This window comes from Cynoglossus semilaevis, chromosome 13, assembly GCF_000523025.1.
Source record: "Cynoglossus semilaevis isolate Cse_v1.0 chromosome 13, Cse_v1.0, whole genome shotgun sequence".
NCBI classification, from domain to species: Eukaryota; Metazoa; Chordata; class Actinopteri; order Pleuronectiformes; family Cynoglossidae; genus Cynoglossus; species Cynoglossus semilaevis.
This window is the reverse complement of record NC_024319.1, coordinates 16,417,055-16,439,232: the sequence shown is the minus strand read 5'-3', so window position 1 is coordinate 16,439,232 and position 22,178 is coordinate 16,417,055. Positions and strand designations below refer to the sequence as shown.

The 22,178-nt window shown below is 40.4% G+C and overlaps 1 protein-coding gene across 2 annotated transcripts; it reads left to right on the top strand.

The window, feature by feature from the left end:
• The first annotated feature begins 586 nt into the window (after positions 1 to 586).
• zhx2a (zinc fingers and homeoboxes 2a) lies at positions 587 to 20,958 on the top strand. 2 transcript variants are annotated; one of them, XM_017037755.2, is made up of 14 exons: positions 588 to 1,110; positions 13,944 to 14,182; positions 14,269 to 14,381; positions 14,963 to 15,670; positions 15,750 to 15,962; positions 16,181 to 16,435; positions 16,536 to 16,751; positions 16,916 to 17,000; positions 17,225 to 17,410; positions 17,806 to 18,212; positions 19,343 to 19,547; positions 19,655 to 19,811; positions 19,920 to 20,036; positions 20,727 to 20,958. In XM_017037755.2, the coding sequence occupies exons 3-13, from the start codon at positions 14,283 to 14,285 to the stop codon at positions 20,032 to 20,034; spliced, it is 2,646 nt and encodes an 881-aa protein (XP_016893244.1). In that variant the 5' UTR covers positions 588 to 1,110; positions 13,944 to 14,182; positions 14,269 to 14,282; the 3' UTR covers positions 20,035 to 20,036; positions 20,727 to 20,958. The 2 variants fall into 2 exon arrangements, with proteins under 2 accessions (XP_024917361.1, XP_016893244.1); XM_025061593.1 differs by having other exon boundaries at positions 587 to 1,110; positions 13,944 to 14,381.
• Positions 20,959 to 22,178: the final 1,220 nt, after the last annotated feature.

Here is a 22,178-nt window from a genome sequence, read left to right as displayed (position 1 = left end):
CTTATTTGTTAAAACATGTTATATAATATTATAATATTAAGTGTTACTAAAAAAAATCAACCTCTAAACCTATATTTTACTAGTATAAACACCCTTTAAACAAACAAAACCAAGAATATAAATTGTCCAAAATTTCAAATCATTGTTTTATTTATATATACTGTCGCAAACACAAACTGTCGTGAACATTATATTTAAATGATGTTTTGTACTGTCTACTTATACTGCAGTACTCAGTGTGAACATGTAAGTACATGCCAGCTGTGACGAGCCAAGGTCAGGATCAGTACTCCAGTTGGTCCAGAGGAGGTCACTGTTGTGTGTATGATGAATTGTGAGTGTCATTTCAGGGCAGGTTTTTTTCTACATTATTATCTGTGGGAGTATCAACTGACCTCAGAGTGACCTCTGAAGGACCCAGGTGTGTGTTTTTATGACGATGAGATGATGAGTAGGGGTGTGTTCCTCCCTCCGCCGACGTCTTACCTGCACTGTGTATAAACTGCTGCAGCAGATTCCAAACGAGAAAAGCACTGCAGCAGCACCTCATCTCACATGCACATGAAAAAGAGAGGCGACAATGAATATGTGGGCGGGGTCAGATTGATGTAGGCGTGATGTTTACGAGTAAGTCACTCCCCTTTCTAATTGAATATTCGATAAGCTTCCGACTGAGAGGCAGGCAGGCATCAGAACAGGGGAAAGTTGACGGCTTTTGGGGGCAGCTCCATCATTTTCATAACAGTAGTCATGCTCCGTGCAGCCACAAGCTTTCTTTACCCCCCTGGCCTCACTCTACTCCAACTTCCCTGTGTCTACTTCTGAGCTATTCTCCGTTTTGACATCATGGAGCCGCTGTGTACGGACACCGGTTCCTCGGCACGGCATGCAAATACGTCCTCTGACGTCGGCGATCATGTGGCTTTTGGCGTAGATCCTCCTTGTGAACGCCAATTTTTTCTTTCCTGTCGCCTGTTGTCTGCTCGCCTACTGGGCCGTCGTCAGAGTGTTTAGAAAAATTACGGCTCGTTTGTGTGGCTCGGTCTTTGGTGAAGATTTTGGGGGATATTACCGTAACTACCTGAGCATCGCGCCTGAGACGGTGGGCAGGTAAGAAAAGGGGAAAGTGGGGCTCTGTCTTTCGGTTTTTAAAACATGTCGCCTTTCCGTCTTGTAATAAAAGTATCCCTAACTTAAAAATGAATTCAGTTGTTTATGTGTTTGTCTCGAGCTCCTAAACACTCCCAGTTTCACTGCTGTGCGTAAATATTTCAACTTGTGTGGCCGCATGAACTTTGCCTGCCTCTGCCGTTTACACCTGCCTGCTCAGACAATGTGACCGACAAGTTCGTATCTGGACATTTAATACCCCTTTGGTGAAGTTTGACTCTGATTTACAGTGACGGTAGTGGGGAAACAGGAGGCAGGGAGAAGAGCCGCCGTGTCTACTTTTCCTCCTCCTCCTCCCCGTGTCGACATAACCAGCAAAACATGGCCGTCCTCTGCCGACATGTTGTTACGTCGATGGCGAGAGGGGGGCATTTGGGGAGAGTGTGTTTCTTTTTTCCTGCGCCTTTTTCTATCCAGATAACGGAAACACCGGTTTAGCACCTCCACCGGTGTGTCCGCTCTCTCCCTGCGGTGCTGACGTTACTGTGTAACTTTTGTTGTTTACAGACTTTGATTTGTGCCACTCGGTGATGTAGGCGTAACGTTTCCCCTGGTGATGCCTCCTCCCCAGCGAGACCCGGGCTGTGACTGCGGACACACACACACTGCACACACACACACACACACACACACACACACACCGCACACGTAGTGGATGGGACTCTGATTTCTCTTCTGTTAATCTGTATTGCCTAACCAGAAGCTTCTCCATGCATTATACAGCTAGTACCTTACCCATACTTTTGTACACCCTTACCTTAATGTCAGAGTTTTCATTCAGTCCCAAGACTGATCCAAGAAAAGAAAAGGTGTGCACAGCCACAGACTGTAAATAAGAAGTGGTCAAAACTACCTCCAGTTCAGACTACTGTTGCACAGTTAAATCTTGTGTTGGTTCACAAATGATTTCAGACGCTCTTAATGGCTTTGTTTCTTCTCTGGTGATTCTTTAAAGCCCTGTTTACTTGTACGTATACATTCAGTTATGATAAGAGACATGGACCATCCATTAGAATCCTGTTGACATCAACAACCACCACTTAAAACATGACAGTGGCACTGTTAAGTAATGGCCGACAGTGTTAGCCATGTTTTGGATTGTCCGACTCACATTGGCTGACTCAGCAGTCATACAGTCATTTGCCCTTGCATTTCCTAGTGTATTTTTAATGCATTACATGTTTTAATTTGACACTGTATTCAATACAATTTTCAAGATTCTGATGTCAGAAATAGAGCTTCATAGAGCTTAGGCTTGCACATAATCTCACAAAAAAGTTTTTTAGAAGGTTTGTCAACTATGTGTTTACACAATATGTAGTGCAAGTCTACAGTGGACCGAATGCAAGTGTTCATAGGTAGATAGGTAGATACTTTTGAGCAGTGGGTTGACAGGTTAAATGCAAATCACAAAAATCTACTGTGGCAGTTAAAAGAAGTTTTGATTCCACTGATAACGGTTATATCTATGTGTGTGGCCTTTAGAATCTAGCCAAACTATATGGTGTTGTACACCCACATATGGTCTTGTGGATTAGAAAAAGAACATTGGTGCACGTGACCTTAATCAGTCAAATAAATCAGTGTGTTATATGGTTTAAAATCAAGTACATGTCATTCAAATCTAAGTCCCCCAAAATCACTGGCTCTAGTTTATGTCACAATGTTGGTATATGCACAAAAATTGAGTTTATGTGAACAATTTGTCACAACCCCAACACTGGTGATTGTGCATATATATTCAGCACTGAAAAAGTAAATGCAACCGTAGTTGTGAATAAACTAAATATACTAATCTAGAATCCAAGGAGGGCATTTGACTTTAATTGCATGCTTTTTGTTTTGGGTTGTGCTGGCCATGTGTCTGTCGAAGTATCTTGTTCATATGTTTTGAAAACAGCAGGAGTGACTTGTTATGATTTAGTGTGTTGTCTGGTCAAGAAAACAAAGATCCAATGGATTTTGATCAAAGTGCGCTTAACCCTGTTCCCACTCCAGTTACTTGCACTTCCTCTGGGTATAGTTTTTTCTCATCATTAATCTGTGCACTCTTGCTCTCTATGTGAAAAGAAGTTTGTCTGTTTTGTTCCAGAAAAATCCATTCTCCCTGTGATCTGCCAAAACACAGATAATATTATGTAATTTGCCATAACAAGCAACTGATTTTGTTTGGAAGTGTTTGTCATGAGAAACTGTCACGTTGCAAATCTCACACACAGATGTCTAGTCAGTTGTGTATGTAATTGGAGAGCAACATTTTGTCAACTGCTGATTGTTGCTATAACTGTCCAGCCATCATTGATTTATTGACATCTATTTGTTAAATGTTGTAATTAACTATTTTTTATTAAATAAATTAAAGTGGAAAATCATTTTATATGGCAATTGATGTAGTACGTATACCATCGTAACAACAAAGCCATTGTTTTACTATGTAAATATTTAATGAACAAACTGCTGCACACAGTAAACATAATCATCTGCTATAAGTAGAAAAGTGGATAAAATGAATTTGTTTTTAGTAAAAAAAAATTTAACTGTGTTTTCCTCTCGTTCTATGATCCAGGTTAGAAACTTACAGCTGTGTGGTGATCTGCTCTGAGTGCTTCATGGAGAATTTGTTCGTGTACTGTAGTCAAATAGTGGGAAATGTACAAGACTTGGGATGTCATGTTAAATTAAAGGGATTATTGGAGAATTGGTCAAAATATCTGGCAAGACAAATTAACTCTGACAGATTAACTTCAAAGGCTCATAAACTTTGTGTCCTGAAATATTGGCAGGGAGTATTTTAGGGATTTTTTATAGCATAAAACTACCAACACCACTGCTCAGGTGTCTTAGTAGTAGTACTAACAAGATGGAAGTTGTGGAAGGGTTTTCTCCAGGTATAGATTAGGTACTTAGTCAGTCATAGTTGACCATGGGTATGAATGTGAGTGACAATGGTTGTTTGTCTCTGTATGTGGCCTTATAGTGGATTGGTTAACTGTCCAGGGTGTTCTGTTGTCCGATGACTGCCACTATTGGCTCACGTCCCCGCAGCCCTAAAAATGATAAAGTGGTATAAGTAATATACATATAAAGACTGTTGCATTCACATTTGTTATACAATAAGCCACAAAGTCCTGATTCTGTTGTATACTATAAAATTACTAATATTTCAAGGATGACAATATATTTTGTGACCCTGTTGTTGTTTTTAAACAGTTGTACAGTATATATTGTTGTGTACTGTAAACCGGAATTTCTGATTTCACATTTGAGGCTTTGCTGTGAGAAATGTCTCACAATCATGTAAGATTGGAAGCTCTGCTTTTTGGGCCGTGTTTGTGTTTTTGCTTGAAGCAAGCATTTATTTATTCAACGATATATGGTGGATATTTTTAGACTGCGCAAGCAGACCTGTAGTTAGGTTTCAGCATGTTTTTCCCCGCAGCACACATTTACACCACAAAACTCGGCTTTGTAATGCCAATGTTAAACAGTCATTGAGTCATCATGGAATCTGTTGTCGCCATGGCCTTCTATATTGAGTTTAACTTTGATGACATCACCAATGTTAAGTCTTTGCATTTTTTCCCCAGTGTTTTCATTTATAGCTCCTTTCTGCTGCAACTCAGTTGACTTCTAATACATGTTGTTAGGTGACTAAGGCAACCACACTGATGAGGTCATCACCTGTATGTAGGTCTGAGAGGCAACACATGATGGAGGAAAATAAAACAATGGAGTCTGTAATCAACCCTCTCTGACCTTAGGTCTTCGTCACTTTCATGCATCATAATTTTTAGCGTCATTAAGCTGGTGCAGTTAAGACGCATGTGGTTAGCTAAATTTGGAACAAGTTGATTAAATGTGAATCATTACTCAGTAGTGTAATAATCACAGACACTGTTTTGTGGGAGGAGATAACAGAACAGAGGCATTCAGTATATTTAATAATGTATGCAAAAGCCCAGCATTGGACTGGTGAACTGTCCAGAATGTACCCCTCCCTCCCCCAATGACAACTGGGATTCGCTTCAGCTCCCACCTGACTCTGGTGAATTGGTAGGTGAATGAATTCATGTTGATTCCTCATAACCACTGCAGTGTTAGGATTAGAGGAAGTAAGTCCATGCTTCCTTTAGCAAGGCTTTTTTTTAAGCATCTGGGTCTATGCAAAACGACCCTTACCTTGTTTCATTTCTGTGGCACAAAAACTAATTAAGATGTCCACAACCATAAAACCTCAGTGTGTATCTTTATTAGTGATTTAAGCTCATAATTGTTGGTATTGGAAAGTGCAAGGTTCCAATGGAGAGTACTGTTGTTATCAATGTGGTGGTGGCATGTGTACAAGGTCACAAGGGAGTGTTTAAACAGTTAGATAAGAGAGACACATCAAAAGCAAGGCACATAGGACAATTGTGGTAGAAGGTAATTTATTGTTATTGGATAAAAGGAAACGCACCATCACCATACTGGCTAAACCTCTACCTGGGTACCACTACTGTTCAGTATAAGTATATATAATCAGGGTTTTTTTTTTCATACCTGTTGGTGCAATTTTATGGCATTGAAAATGCCAAGAGTTAGTTTTTTTTCTTGCTAAAGACATTTTATATCTTTCTCTGGCTGCAGCCTTGTTCTGTACTTATTATGAGGTCTGAAAATCAATCATATTGTAGATGAGGTTGAAAAAAGTAAAGGAATTGCATTTGCTGCAAGCTCAAGCTCAAAATCAAGAATCTTGCACAGTACTGACTAGACAGTGTAACTACAAGACCAGGAACTACTAGCAATGCGTCCATTGACCCCCAGTTGAAACCTTATGTTCTCATGGGTTCACCAAGCTGTAAACCAACAAATGATGGAATAGAGGTGCAGTGTATGTTCAGAAAGAGTAGTTCAAAACTGCTTGACTTGATGTGCCTTACTGAAAATCTGCCTGAAGCCCCATCTGCTTCTCATTGACACATACGGACCCTGAGATCAGTGAGTGCTGGATGACGTGTGGACCTTCGTCACTGTGCTAATGTGGAGGGGGTTGCATCAACCAACAGCATGGAGGGATTTGTATGTTCCACAGAAACATACATTTTGGATATATGTCAGTTCCTTTGTTTGTGTTTTTGTTTTTCTACAACTTCGGTTGTGTTGAAGAAATATTCTTTGCAGCTCTTTTGCCCCATTAGTATTTTATTTTCCACCACCGTGCACTTTTTTGTTTTGTGGGACTTAAAATGCTGCAACTATTTTCATTGATTGTTCAGAAGTGTATTTGTTTTGTTTGGAATGAGCAGTAAATTGTGGTAGATTTCTCCATAAGTTTTAACTGTTTAGGTTTTGTATACTAATATTTTTGTATTATGCTAGTTTATTTATCTGAATGTCATCTGTTTTATTCTACATTAATAGTACAATTGTTGAGCTATTGTTAAATGTTGCTGATGAATTCAGACTGAGTCATTTGGTCATAGATATTTTTGACATTTTGATGCACCACTGTTGCTGATAAACCTCTGGGTCTCTGCTTGACGTAAGCACACATGATACTTCAAGCTTACATACAGCACTACCATGGTTACACAATCATCACCCACAGTGTGGGTGACATTCAGGTATTTTTTTAGAACTTGCCCTTTCTGTGCATAACAGTGTATTATGTTTGTGTCTTCTGTAAGAAGTCAGTTCTGGCGATGCCAGTGTGTTTAATGTTGGGTGAATGACATGAAGTGGAAAAGTGGCTCCTCTAAGCAGTTCACTGTAATCTGCATGACAAGCTTCACAGCATTCGGATGGAATGAGGACACTGCAGTGGGGGTCAGGCCAGTTTTCAATGAAACTCCTTATGAAACTTTGGCCAGGTTTCATAGGAGCTGCTCAAAGAGTGGTGTTACAGAGTCTCAGCATAATAAATATTGAGGGAAAACGCAAGACAGGAAAAGTGCTGATCTGGAGAAAAGTGACATTTTTCTATATATACAGTTTACAGCAGTTTAAAACTTGCTGATGTGACCAAACCAAATAGTAAAATTGGGAGCAATGTACCTACTTTTCCTGCAGAGTTAAAATGCATCTTTGCTTAGACCTGATATTAAAGACTTCATGTACAGTTCTGAATACTGACAAAAACCACATGGAAAGGTTGGTACAGAAAAGTAGTAGTTGACAAATCTAAAATCTCTTGGATGTTATATCTATACGTCATTGATACCTGATTTACTTGATTAACAGAAGGTTATCATTTATAAATACCATAGATGCCTGTGGTTATTTAAAAACAGTTAAGATAAATCGCTTTAATACTGTAATTTTGTCCTATTTCTGCAGTGCATACAGGTGGAGGAAAAAAGGCAGCCTCTAGTTTAGCACGTCAACGACAGTAGTCATAAGTTAAGCTGCCACTGTGGAGAAGAACGGTACGTGCACATCAACTATCTGACTCATAGAGGTGAACGTGGTTGAGTGTTTGAAGCACACCTGCCTACACTTCTTTTTGTGGTGGTAGTCAGCTGGAATAACAGCTTTTTTGTGCTAAGTTCCTCATCTAATTGCCTTACAATTCAACACTGAAAGGAACAGACTTCGCACTCAATGCTACGTTCGTAAGAATTAGCCACTTAACAGAGCAAAAACAGAGCAAATTTTATTGTTGTATAAAAATTTAAGGTGGTAAGTTCAATCAGCCATGAAGATAAGGAGGTTCAAAGAGGGATAAATGTTACGAACTGATTTAAAAAAAAAAATCAAAACATACACATTAGGAAACCACTAATATTCACCTCTTACAGCCTGTCAATGATAAATTGACTAACCTGTTTATATTTTGGGGTCAACAAGGCAAATGTCAGCATATTTTTAGATTTTAAGAAGTCTTTTATTATGTCGTGAACTAATTTCCCTTTCCTGCAAGCATCATCTACCTCCGAAAAACTTAGATATGATTATATCTTGTGAACAGATGACATCACTGATCCATGTTCATTCTTCATCCCATCCCAGTAAAAGTAGAGCTGTTGCTATGCAGAATATAGCAAGCAGTCAAACAGAGCAGCACTCAGCTTTGCTCTGGAGGAGCAGAGTGATGAGATTTAAATTAAGTCTGCAGCCGTCCAAAATTCAGCTTCTTTTTTTTCCCTGTTGGGACATGTTTTGTTAATGATGACGGTGCCTGTGCTCATATGGGGGGTTAAAAAACACAAATAGTCCTTAGTGCAGTGGCTGTGGCTGTTGGACCAAGAGGAAAGGATATAGGGAAACACACCCCTTACAGTAATGCTGACGTAGCAGTGTGTGTGTAGGAGGAGCTTGACGTATTTGAAAGGGGGGCACTTATTTTAGTGATGGTATTAGCAGACCAACTGGTGCAGTACGCAATGAGGGAAAGAATACAGAAGAATACAGACAGAAGGACTTTAACACTAACCAACACAATAAACTGAAGACATTTCAAGTCAGTTTTTCCTCGGTAACACACAGATTTGTTTCCCCGACACACAAATCTATAACCTCCTGCCGAATCAAACAGCAAGCAAACGACTGCCTGGAATTGTTTTTTGTTTATTTCGTTTTATCCAGCAGATTGAGCCGTAAACCTAACTTTGACTTAGATCTTCTCACAGCTTATCTCTAAAAGAAGACATGGTGTTTTGCAATTGAAAAACTAAAGCTAAAGTGAACTGAATGACAAATTCAGAATCAAAATATTCCAATATCAGTTTGGAGTTTAAATACCACATCAAACTTCCATCGTAGTATTGCTCCACTTTAGGTACCGCCTCTGTGCCCACAGTACGTAAGATGATCATATCCTAGTGTGACTGACTAAACTACTTTAGTTCTTAGTTAGTTAGTGTTTCTAAATGCAGTTTGTTTTCCAGCTACGATAAAAATAATAAATATGAATGTTTTAATAAGAAAACATTTTAGATTCTAAACGGGAATTATCCATATAGTCTCTGTATATGTGTATGTTTTCTTTTCTGTGTAGTATATTTTTGTAGTATACTATGTGACGGAGGTTGATGTAACCTTAGTTACAGTAAAGTCGTGCCATTGCTTCATTTTGTGTGGCTGCGGCTGGTTATTTTGCTTTGCTTGTTATTCCACAGCCCTGGTTTATCAGACAGGTTTGTACTCCATGCATGGTTTCAAGTGCAGGAGCCGCAGAGGTTAGCATTCACTCGCCTTTGTGTATGTGATGACTGTGCGTCTGAGAACACAAGCTGTGGTTGCTTGCTCCTTACAGTACAATGTTTTCTCTTCCCCCCCTCTTTCCTGAGCTTTAACAACGAATTCTTCTCAAATCAGACCATTTTTCAGTGTTTTTATTTGAATTGTTTATTAGAGTTACATTGCACTGCTGGAACATATTTACTGCACTCATTTATATCCTATTAAAGTATAAAATGAGCTTGGCAAATTGTCAAACTCAAACCTTAAACTTAAAAAATCAAATATCATTTTTTTTTTCAAAAGAAGCTTCTTTTGTTCTATCCTTTAATGGTGAGTACTTGGTAGGAGTGGGGTTTTTTGGCTCTTATGACCTGCTGCAAACCAGATGCACAGACAGATGACAGCTTTGGCGGCAGTCCTGAGGGAACTGAGCTTTGTCTTCACAACCGGTTGTGCTACAGCCATGTTCTTTAAATCCTACTTCAGAATGTTGGAAGGTTGCTCAAACCCTTGCGGTTGTATTGGAGGAAGAATGCCATTCTTTACAACATTTAAAATATCTCTTCCATCTAAGTCCTACTGGTAACATGCACCTCCAAAGATCAGAAGTTTTTAGATGCTTATTCTGAGGGAAATTTTGCCCTGTCATTTTAATTACAGTAATTGTAACCAAAGAGTGGAATCTGAGTGAAGAATGCTGCTGTGACTCATTTGTTTGGTGTCACTCTCTTCTGAGCGAACATATATACCACACTGAATACCCTTCTGCATGCCCGGTGTTTTTCTGCTGCGTTAGGTCATCTGTCTCTCTTCATAAAATAGACTGGCTCGGTGGCACTGAGGGTGTGTATTGATTTCCCCTGCGCTCTATTCAGAATGTATGCTTAAACTGATTACTACCAGTGCCAGGGCTGATAAATGTATTTGCTGACTAGCAGCATTAAAGGGTAACTCCTTCAAAATTATGTATCATCTTATAATAATAATCATTTTAATTATATTGATAATAATGCAGCAGTTGGACAAACAGGCAGACAGCAGCCCTGCACAGACAGATGAGAGCAGTCAAGGGGCTGCCAGCCTGTGTATTCATACAAGTTTAATGAGCATCTAGACAGTAGGGAGTTAGTGGCACCAGCACAGAGCTCACACTGCACACTCAAGCTAACAGGCTGGCTCAGTTAGACACATCCACTGACAGGTGGGAGAAAAGCTTTCTGACCCCTCACAAAAGCAGCCAAGTTTGAGAAAACAATTAATTAGCTTTTTTTCTTTTTTCTTTCTCTTGTGTGGATTTACCCAACATTTTAAACCCAGTCACAGAAGTCTTGCTGTGGTACAAACAAAACCAACCGCTCAAACCATTTAAACCCAGTCCCGTGAATCCAATTACACAGTCTCTTTCAAAAGTTTTTTTCATGGTTAAGAGGGTTTATTCAAAATTGTCAATTACATATCGTATAACTTCGTTTTTCGATGATGGCTTTTATTGCTCCAAATAACGAGCCAAGGCAACAAGAGAGCAGCGCATCCCTTCTCGACTGAACACAGTAAAAGAGGAGAAAAAGAGTCTGCTGATGAGTGTCCTCAGTGTTTAAAATTTTACTCACAGGCCAGACAGTGTGGAGTCTGTGCTGTCTGTGTTTGAGACAAACAGAGCCCATGAGTTATCCACCACCTATATTTTCGGTAATGTTCAATTAGAGTCTTTCTCTTCAATCAGAGTCTTTCTCTCTTTCACTGCTGACTCTTTAACAGGTCAATATGCAAACAAACGTCTGACGTAATCTACTGCTCCACCACTGAGGAGTCAGAGCCACAGCCACATTATTGAGGTCCAGCTGCAGTTATCTCATGCTGACTAATATGGATGTTGCATAAGTGTAGTTGCTCATCCTCACTCCCTCCCTCCCCTCTGCTTGTGTGGGTTCCAGTAGGAAATAAGAGTCCAGTCACAGCTTAGTTCTCTTGATAGTGAGATCCTCCTTCAGTCTCGGTAAAAGATATATTTTAACTCATCACAACATCTACCGATAGGGATGCTTTGAAGTTGAATTCTCTGCACACATTTTAGTGTCTACGCTGTTGATTAACATACATTTTGAGATGGTGAAATATCAAAAAAAAAAAAAAAGCGGGAGAATCCATCCTACCTATGTTTATTAAGTATATAATCTATGAGCTGTTATTAAACACAAAACACAGATGTGGTCTATCTTGATCTCTAAACTTTTTTTGGTTGGTCATTTGGTTGGTTAACCCAGCCTGTTGCCTCATATTTAACTCTTGCAGATTACTCTCTGTTTATTATAAAAAAAGTTATATAGTTTGATAGAAGGACAGAAGTGCAATAGATAACAAATGTCAGGAAATAAATCCTCTGACAATTTGAGTGATATTTATTGTTTTCTTGGTGTGGTGCTTCCTAAACTCATTCTGCAGCACTCCCATTTTTAGATACAGTACGATTTTCCTTAAAACTTAAATTTGTATTTAATCATGGAAATAAAATTACAAATTGGTGTTTTTTCACAATGTGGCACACATTAAAATAATTAAATTAATTTGCCCAATGAGATTGTGAATGTAGCCTCATCTTTTGTCAAAATTAGATAGGATCTTCCTCTCCTTTTGACCATCCCTTGACCTTCAGCTGCTGTATTCTCTGCTGAGTTTCTGCAGGTAAAAAAATAAATTCACACATTAACTCTGTTGTTCTGCATCCTACTGGATGGAGATTTCTCCCAGCATTCCCCACCCATACAGACTGTCAGCTCTTACTGTGAGAATTTGATTTCCCTATGTTTTCCTCCCTCCTGTCTCTAAACCCACCAAGTGCTGTCCCACATGCTGGTAGGTCACCCCTGTCTCCGTCAGCTACTTGCTGTACCACTTACTTGTCTACAGCGCTACACTCCTCAGTTGCCATAGCGACGCCATAGTAATGAGTCTTTATTCTAATTATGCCTCAGTGGGTTGTTTGAGGAGTTGAAATATCTCGGGACTATAACAGACAGCCCTCAAGTCTTGAAGGGTACAGTGTCATGTGATTAATATGTAACAGTTGGAGACGCCCAGATTAATTTCATCATACCATAAAACATTGACAAAGTACAGGATTAATGTCTTGAATGTAGAAACTCCACATCCAAAAGGCACACACTCTGTTGCTCAGTGTAGCAGGTTTATATACAGTTATTTAATAGTGAAACATGTTTTATATTTAGGGAAACAATCTATTTCTTAGTAAATTGTAGGCATCAAATATTCTACCGTGGAAGGTATAGATGAGCTACAAAGTACTTTCAATTTTTCTGTGTGCTGCTTCAGCTTCGTAGAACCTCATTACACCCTGATAGAGAAGCACCACAGCTGCATTGGACAAATTTGATTTTTGTTTTTTTTGGACTCATGGAAGCTCCAGTGTGAGGCATCATGAATATCAATATAGTCTTTCCTCTTCTCATTACAGTATTACCCAGGGTAGATTTCCTGTTTTTGATGAGGAGATCATTCCTGTACTGTCCATATAAAGTCTTTGCTTTCCTGTCGCTTTTAAGGATGAGCACCAGAACCTTTTTTTTTTTTTATGTCTTGTCTCATCTTTCTTATGTCTGGCTTCTCTCCTCCCTCAAACTGTGCATTCTATTAGATTTTCTTTTTTAATGTCATATTTCTCAAGGGAACTTGTGCCTAAAGCTGCAAAGTTATCTGTTGAATACATTTGTATATTGTCAAATCACTGTCATTTCAATGCAGTTTTCCTCAGCATCAAAAGTATATGTATGTATATATATATATATATATATACTTGTGTGTGTGTGTATACGTATCAAATACCGTATCCTTCAGGGAAGCAGTTGACATGCAGTTGCTACCTGCTCAGGTGTTTCATTACAGCTAAGTAAAACTGATTGATGTTGTTACAACAGCTGGCTGTGACAGATGGAAATGATAAACCCATGATATGGGTTTAAGGATTGTTGTTTAAGTTTTGCAACTTGCTTTTAGTTTTCTTATGTTTATTAAATTTGGGGGTAGACACTCTCTCTATGAGGGAGACACCAGACATTCTCTCTGGTGTCTCCAACAGCTTAGACAAACAAATAAGGTTTTAGGCCTGACAAAAGAACAACATTTAAACCAGAGAAAAAAAACAACCCAGATCCTGCTGGAATAAACAAGAACAGTTTGTGTCCAGGTGTGACAGACATTCCCCAGAATTATACAAAGAAGGAATACTCTGATGGAAATATTTGACTCTTAAGAAGTTTGGGCAACTTGAGTTTTCTTGATGTTTTACCTCTTGTCTAAAAGGCTTCTTAAGTCATAAATTAAGTAATTTTTGTGTCTTTGAATTTTTTTATTTTTCCAAATGTAGCGCTCTATCTTTTAATGTGTGGTTGACGATACATCCTAATTAAAAACAGATTACCTGTTTATTCAGTGTTTGTTTAAATGACTCTCAACAACATTCTTGGATAGACTCGTACAGAAGTTTCAGCTGCTCTAAGGATTGTTAAATATCTTTGTTCAAAGTATCCTTTTAAATTGTTTCAAAACTACTGCTGTTATAATCTTCATTAAACTGTCTTTCTTCTCACCTCCAGGCAGCGTTGTGTGATGCTGTTCCTGAGGGTCTGTGAGTTCTGGAGCTGACACTGTCAGCAAGCCCAGCCTCCACTGCACCACAGCAGACCCATCTACTGCAGACCTTCACGTTCCACTGCCCTTCCTCCACATACACACCTTGCTCCAGGGGAAGGCCCCCCCTCCTCCGACTCTTTGGTTGCTCAGTCCCAGCCTGCGAACTGTCCCGTTGGATAGATGTTAACACATTAGCAGCTCTGTATCCTTGGCACCAGAGTCATTTCAAAAGCATCTCATGCCAAACACAAACACCAGCTTAGGGTAGGTTCCTTAAAGACAACCCAGGATCTACAAACACCATGTCTAGTCGAAGAAAGAATTCCACACCGTGTATGATCCGACCAGATCACACCATGGTGGAGCTGGATGATGACGAAGAAGAGCCACACGATATGAAGGTACAACTTTCAGCACATTTAGCATGATTTTTTCTTTATTATCTAGATCTTGTTTGTTTTTTTTTATACAGTGCTAGACTTCTGCTGTATGCACAAGTGGAAAAAGTAAATCATTGAAGACAATAAAGGAGGTTTATGTTTGCAAGATATTAAATAACATTCTTAACAAATAGATTTTTGTAGAATTTCTTGTTGATGTCCTTTGGGGATGGCCAATATATCGAGCTTTTGCAATATTTCAGCACCTCATACGTATGTTGTATAAGGTGGTTATGGTTTGCATCCACATACGGACTCTTGTCCTACAATTATCCTAAAACTGACAGTATAGTTCTTTATCTAGCCATCTGTTTTTAACTTGAACTCCACTTCACCCTTTTACCTGTATTAACTTGTCCCACCCGCACACCACACACTGAGCAACAACACGGAAGAACCTTCAGTTGGTAAAAATAAATAAAAGATTGGATATTTCGTAAAAGGCGCCCAAATATCCTAGAATATAAATTATTGTTCTTTTTCATTTTCTGTTTCTTGAAAAACAAATATATTGTTGGCTGATACTTTGCATTCTTCCTTAGGCTTTTGCATTTCAGGGGCCTATGGAAGTGGATTTATCAACAAAGGTTGATTCATCAGCGGACGTTGATCTAACAGGAAGGACTTCAGACACCCCCACAACTCAAGACAAACATGCCGCAGAGCCAACAGATCTTTCCAGGCCTCAGCATAAGCAGCAGGGAGGCTATGAGTGCAAATACTGCTCCTTCTCCACACAGAACCTCAACACTTTCAAGGAACACGTGGATGCCAACCATCCAAATGTCATCCTCAACCCGCTGTATCTCTGCGCCGTCTGCAACTTCAAGACAAAAAAGTTTGACACCCTGACTGAACACAATGAGCGGTGTCACCCGGGGGAGAGCAACTTTAAATTCAAGCGCATCAAAATGAACAATCAGACAATCCTAGAACAGACAATAGAGGGCTGCAGCAACAATGCAGTCATTTACAACACGGCCAGCACCAATGCTGCCAAAGGGGACGAACTGAGCACACAGCCAATCGGCAAACCCACGGCAGTGAAGGTCAGTAAACCAAAAATAATGACATCAGATGGTAAAGGGACAGACTATCAGCTGGGAAAAGTGACCCACGATCTGTCCAAGAAACAAATCACAGCAGTTAATGTTAACGGGACGGTCATCATCCCTGAAGCCACACTCCTTAAAGCTGACAGTCTTTCTCACATCATGCCTTCCCTTCAGCGGCCTGTAAACTATACCCAGGTAGGACAGAGAATGGATAAGTATTTTTCAGTGTCTCTGTCGTTTGTTATAGACAACAACGATGATCTCTTTGTTCCAGGTGCCGAAAATTGCAGTGCCCCTGAACACAACCAAGTACAACCCTTCCTTAGATGAAAACCTGACGCTCATCTCCTCCTTTAACAAATTCCCTTACCCAACGCACGCTGAGCTCTCCTGGCTCACTGCGGCCTCCAAACATCCTGAGGAGCAAATCAAAGTGTGGTTCACTACACAGAGGCTCAAACAGGGCATTAGCTGGTCACCTGAGGAGGTAGGAGCTGGATTTTCTAATGATGGTAAAGCTGTGCAACCAAAAAAAAAGAAATTATAGTATCTTCTGTCAAGCCACATTATATTTTACATTGCACTACATACTTAGCTTTTTGACATCAATAACCAACAGACAGATTGTGCACAAACTTAGTGTGTGTTAATGACAAGTCAGATACTGGTCAACATAAAAGTGAAATGTCTCTTCTTGTGTGACAGGTGGAAGAAGCAAGGAAGAAAATGTTCAATGGTACAATCTCCTCTGTGCCTCAAACCTTTGCCGTTGTAGCGCCTCAGCTCACCACCCAAGCATCCAAAAACATTTCCACAGCCTCCAAACACATGACATCTGCGGCCTCTATCCTCCAGTCCCTTCCCTGTCAGCTGCTGGGGCAGAGCAATCTGGTGCTAACTCCTGTAGCCAACGGCTCAACAATCACCAGTGCACCACTGGCGCTGACAGTCGCAAACCAGGTAGAACACAACAGGCAGAGATTAAACTTTTTCTAGAGACTCTAAGTCACTGTGACCTGCAGCAATTTCTCCTCCATTATTTCCTGTATGATTAACACAGGTGGCACAGTCACTCAAGCGACCCCTGACCTCTCCTGTGATGGCAGCAGACAGCAAACGGCCCTCCATCATTCAAACCATCTCGGCGCCCATGGTCACTTCCAAGCTGACGTCTCCAAAAGTGTTAAATTTTACTGCTGACCCCAATAAAACAGCAGAGCAGCTCACAGTCCTGAGGTTGAGCTACACCCAGTGTCCTTTCCCTGAGGAAGATGAGGTAAGAATAAGTGAGTGACTTGGCATTTTTCTGCCGTCATGCATGGACAAAGAGAGTGTTTGATGTAGTTGCTTTCATTACTCCTTATTTGGTATTCTTGCATGCACACAGCAACTTTGTCACTGGCACTGTTTCAGTCACCGTTGTCTTGTATCGTGTGATAGATCTACAGGCTAATCGAGACCACTGGGCTGTCCAGAGGAGAGATAAAGAAGTGGTTCAGTGATGGGAGACTCCATAATCTCAAAGGTGCGTGCTGTGATCAGAGCCACTCATTTAAAATGATGAAATACCTTTCAGAGTGATTGATAACTGGTCTGTATGTAGAATTTTTAAGTAGCTCAGTCTGGTTGTTAGGGTTGAGTTCAGGTTGTGTGTCTGTATATGGCAGGGTTTCAGAGGTATCACTTACCCTCAGCACTTCTTAGGTTTAATTTAGAGTTATAAAAAACAAAATTTGTCTTTTATTTCAGGTGTCCCTCCACCACCAGCACTGGTCAAAGCAGAAGTTACACCGGTTCCTAAGGACGGTTCTGTGAGGAAAGCCGTCCCCAGTCATTTTCCTCTGCTGGAACGAGTGAAGGGAAAAACGTCAGAGCAACTGAAGGCCCTGGAGGAGAGTTTCCAGAAAAGTAGTTCTCCAACGGAAACAGAGCTCGGTATGAATCGGCCACTGTTGCCTTTACGTTCTGACTTTGTAGTCATACCTATTGGGTTTCTTCTGGTAAACATGCTTATACATTGGCACACAGTAAGGATGGGTTGGTTTAGATTCAATTGGTTAAAGGAGCAGTCTCGTTTCCTCACTTCTTGCCTTGGATACCACCTCAGACAGATCTACTATTATTAGAAGTTCACTGAATGTGGATTCATTTTTATTTCACCCTCGAGGAGCTGTGGGCCAGTCTCTGGTGGATTTCTACATGACAGGAATAGCAGAAATGTTTTAATGAATCCATTTTGAGATCCCTGGAGGGAGACAGAATTTCCACATTTTGCAAAAGCTTCTTCCTAGATTGGCTCATGTGAATACCTGCACTCTCCTATCCTGCAGACCAGCTGGCCAATGATACCAGGCTGTCAAAGACAGAGGTGGACTGCTGGTTTTCAGAGCGCCGGGCGCTGAGGGACAACATGGAGAAGACTCTACTTACCATGGCCTCAAAAAACACAGAGGACAGACAGGAGCGGCCCGGAGTGCTGCTGAATGGAGCCTCTCATCGGGGGGAGGAGGCCAAATCCCTTCACTCCTCTCCTCATCCACCTGCCCCCTCTACTTCTTCGTCCTCCTCCCCCCCTGTGCTGGTAGCCTCCTCCCCTCACCCCCCAACACTCCGTTCTGCTGCATCTCCCCCCATCCTTACTTCATCCTCCTCCTCCTCGTCTCCTCATCCCCCCATCCTGTCAGCCTCCACAAGCCCAGCTCCCATCAGCAACCGCTCCCTCACCCTGCTCAGAGAGGTAAGACGAGGTAACGAAAATGTGTCGGCTGTGTTAAAATAACCCACGGGTTGGAGCCTCGGTGTGAAGCATAATGATACAAAGATGAATGTGCTTTTAATCACAGCGAGGCTGCTAATAGTAACAACTAATTAATGACACATGACTACGGAGAGATTAGTTAATGAGCGGATGCCTTTAATACAGCATGCAAGATGTTGTGTAAAATGAAGGGGATTTTCAACTTATCATAAGAATCATTCTTTATGATGTACAAACCAGGCCAGTCTAGCACACATGCATGTATTCAATTTTTTATTTTAGTTCCCAGGAGGTATTTTGTGAAGTCATTTAAAGCTCGTCCTTCTCTGGCTATTACTGTAGCCTTGTAGTGCAATGCCACCTCATATCTGACCTTATCAAGGTTGTCAGGTCATTTATTAACCTTGTTTTCTAATACCAGTCATTTGGTGGATTCTCCTTTTACACTAGGTCTAATACATGAATTATTGTTTCCAGGTTCATCTAAAAATAATACAAGAATTAACCTTGACCGTGTTATTGTGTCTCTATTCTTCTTGAAGAATACAGAGTAGCAGACTAAAGATTAATGTCTCGTTGAATTTTTAGAAAGTGTAGCATCTTACCTGGAAATAGGGTTTGTAATATGCTGAATATGAAAATGTGAGATAAGAAAGTTGGATGTGAACAAGCAAAGGAAAGATGTTAGGAAAGTGTTGTGTCTGGAAAACACGGGGATCCCAGGGGGTTAGAGAGTCTTTAAATGGAACAGAAGAGTATATTTATGAGTTGGCTTATAAACAGTATCAGCACTTGTTTTATGTTCAGTAACAAACTGTACAGACTGTCTGGTTAATGGTGATCCATATATTTTACCTCCTGAAAATAAAAGTCCATCAGTTGTGTGATAAGTCTTTCGGTGTGTTTATAATAACAGGCACAGCTGTGTAAATTATATGATGGTAAATGTGCAAGATCTTAAAAATTAATCTCAGTTGTTAAAATAACTGTCAGCCATAATCTGTGTTTTCAACTGCAGGAGAAAGGGAGTCTGAACTGAGAGGTAGTACTAAAGAATGAAACAGTGCTGCCTAAATGGCTTTAAAAGGTTTGGTCATTTATTTCCACAGATGTTTTGTCGGACCCAGTGGCCATCTCCTGAAGAGTACAGCCAGCTGGAGGTCCAGACCAGCCTGGGCCGCACCGATATTGTTCGCTGGTTCAAGGATCACCGGTTGGCACTGAAGAACGGTGAAACTCTGGACTGGATGGAAGAGATCCAAAAGCAGACTGAGCAGCAGAGAGTGTGTTTAGATCAGAACAAGACTGCGACTGGTGAGGAAACAGATGGGTTTTCATTTTACCCACATATTATTGTTTATTAGATCTTTCTGACTTCGCTGGGCCTCTGTTTCTGTTTTGTCCTTCACTGGCTGCTGTAGTGGAGGCGTCTGCTGAGACCACAGCAGCCACAGAGCCGTCCAAGCTGTCAGCTCTAGACAAAGTACAGCAGTTGACGGACAGAATAACCCAGAGTGTGACAGACCTGAGCCGGACCAGACCAGACCAAACTGGTCCTGGTGGTGCTGATAAAGGAAGGTGGGTAAGAAGCTGAAGCAGCTTAAATACATTTTTGTGCATTTTGTTTTTATTAGCTCTGTCATTCCAAGTTTGTTGGTGTTTGATCTGTGCTTGTTTTCTCACTAGGTGGGTGAAGGTGACAGTGGCAGTGGGGGAGGAGACAGAAGGAGTGCAGGGACAAAGAAGGACAACAGACGCTGATGTCATTTCCTTAGAGCAAACAGGGAGAGTCACTGGATGATGGTAGGTGTCATTTGTTTAATAGCCTAGAAATAAAACACAAAGTAGTTGAAAATTGTGATGAGGCAATAGACAATAGTACCAACAAGACTCATCTGGTCATATCCGGTAGATTTTAATAAGAAAAGGACAGGTGCGGAAGGGAAGGCGCGATCACAGATTGGGCTTTTGTAAATAGATTTATAAATAGTGTACTGTCCCTTTAGGAGGCCACAGCTGCAGCCTGCAGCAAACCCAGGAAGTTATCAGTGTGTAATTACCTCTGACTGCTCCTTTAGAAGGATGGCGTGCAGGGACAGCAGTGTGAAATCTGCACCGCACTGTCATTAGGATTGTAGATGTCAGAGAGCACATGCAGAGAAGAGAGAACAGAGGCTGAAAGGAAACATTTCTCTATTAAATCTTCATTTTCAAACAGAGGATAATGAAGTGTTTCTGATTTCTAAATAAACAACAACAGTGAATAAAGCAAGAAATCCCCAAATTTGCAATAAATGACGAAAATTCAACAATATATTCAAATTAATATATTTCTACAGTACTTCAAACTAAAGTTTAACTTCTGTGCTTTATTTTTGCTTGTTTGTACTTTCGTGCTTGACCACAAAGCTGATCCTGATTCTGTACAGTTTAATCTGGTTTCATTCTCTTGTTTCTGTTTTCTCTCTCTTTTACTTTTTTTCTATTTTCCAGGCAGGGTAAATCAAAGACCATTGACATCACCACATGTGGAACTTTTGATGAAAAATCTGCCAATGATGTCATCACAGAGCGCCAGGAACTGTGGAATTTCACTGTTGAAGCGCTGACGTGAGCTGCAGATGCTAACATGAAGAGGAGTGCCAAAGCTGGACTTGATGCATTGTTCTTACTACTACTACTTCTACTACTACTACTATTACGGAAGTATCCTTGTAAATATTTTCTGTATTGCAAAAAACAATTTGTACAGTTTTACTGCAAGGGCACGTTTTGTTACATTTTTAAAAAGACAAATATGACTGGTGCCCCTCAACATCCTGTAAAGTTTTTCTTTTCTTTTCTTTTTTTCCAGATTGGAATGTATGTTGATCAGTTTTTTTTGCTGAAAAACTTCCTATTTTGAAAAAATATAAAAAAAATATTGCGCACTACCTTAATGATCAGTCAACGATGGCACTTGCATATCCCTGCAGTAGTGATTTACATGTTATAGGTCCCTTCATTTCGTATTGTTAACTCCTTTTCCTCCATTCACCTTCATGGCAGTCAGAAGGATAGACGATGTTCCGAGCTGCAGCCGAAATAACCGTAACCACACAGACAGAAGACTATAACTTTTAGGATGAATTAATGCACAGTGCATCCTAATTCCCTGATCAGCTGACTTTTGCATCAGCACCTAGGGCAGGTTTCATGAACGAGTACAGAATGTTCCTTCTATGACACTGAGCATTTAAAGGGGGAGGAGTGTCTGTTTGATTGCACCACGCTGCCTTTTCAGCTCTTCTCTGATGATTTTTCCTTATCAGCCTCTGTACTACAGAAGAATAGACCTGAGAATGTGGAATGTTCTTGGACTGATCTTGACAAAGTACATTTTGGTTATAGTGTGTCAAAAAATGGTTAAACCTACTCTTTAGTTATGATGTGCATGAGTCTTGGGATTCTGTGCTTGTAAACTGATAAGTAGCGCTCTGTTCATCGTCTGCAGAGGGAGCTATTAATCCAGTTTGTGATTCTTTTTTCCATGAGTTAGCTCCACTGGTTTAACATCATTGCTTTATATAACTCCCATTCTGGAATACTATGCATTCAAATCCCACCTTTTTCACGTGATCTTAATGACATTCCAGGCTTTAGGAATGCCCACCTTTTCTGAGTGGCACAGGGTTTGGTAAATTGTTGATGTGTTCACAACATCATAACCCTAGTACAAAGTAAACATCAATCTCATACTTGATTGGGCAAAGCACTTTTGAATGATTTGCATGGGCAACAGCGGCTTTCAGTTTTCAAAAACCTCATTTTCACAAGGGATTCTGTCAAACCGTATTCAACAGCGGCTTTCAGTTTTCAAAAACCAGGGAAACAAGGGATTCTGTCAAACCGTATATTGTTTCTACATTTGTACCAGTGACAAATGTCGACTTCAGCCGCCATTTT

What these genes read in the sequence shown, in the direction of transcription:
- zhx2a (XM_025061593.1), top strand. Translation starts at nt 14,283, where the DNA reads ATGTCTAGTCGAAGAAAGAATTCCACACCGTGTATGATCCGACCAGAT. An exon ending in TTAGCTGGTCACCTGAGGAG is followed by an intron (nt 15,963 to 16,180) that starts GTAGGAGCTGGA and finishes CTTGTGTGACAG; the next exon opens with GTGGAAGAAGCAAGGAAGAA. An exon ending in TCAGAACAAGACTGCGACTG is followed by an intron (nt 19,548 to 19,654) that starts GTGAGGAAACAG and finishes TGGCTGCTGTAG; the next exon opens with TGGAGGCGTCTGCTGAGACC.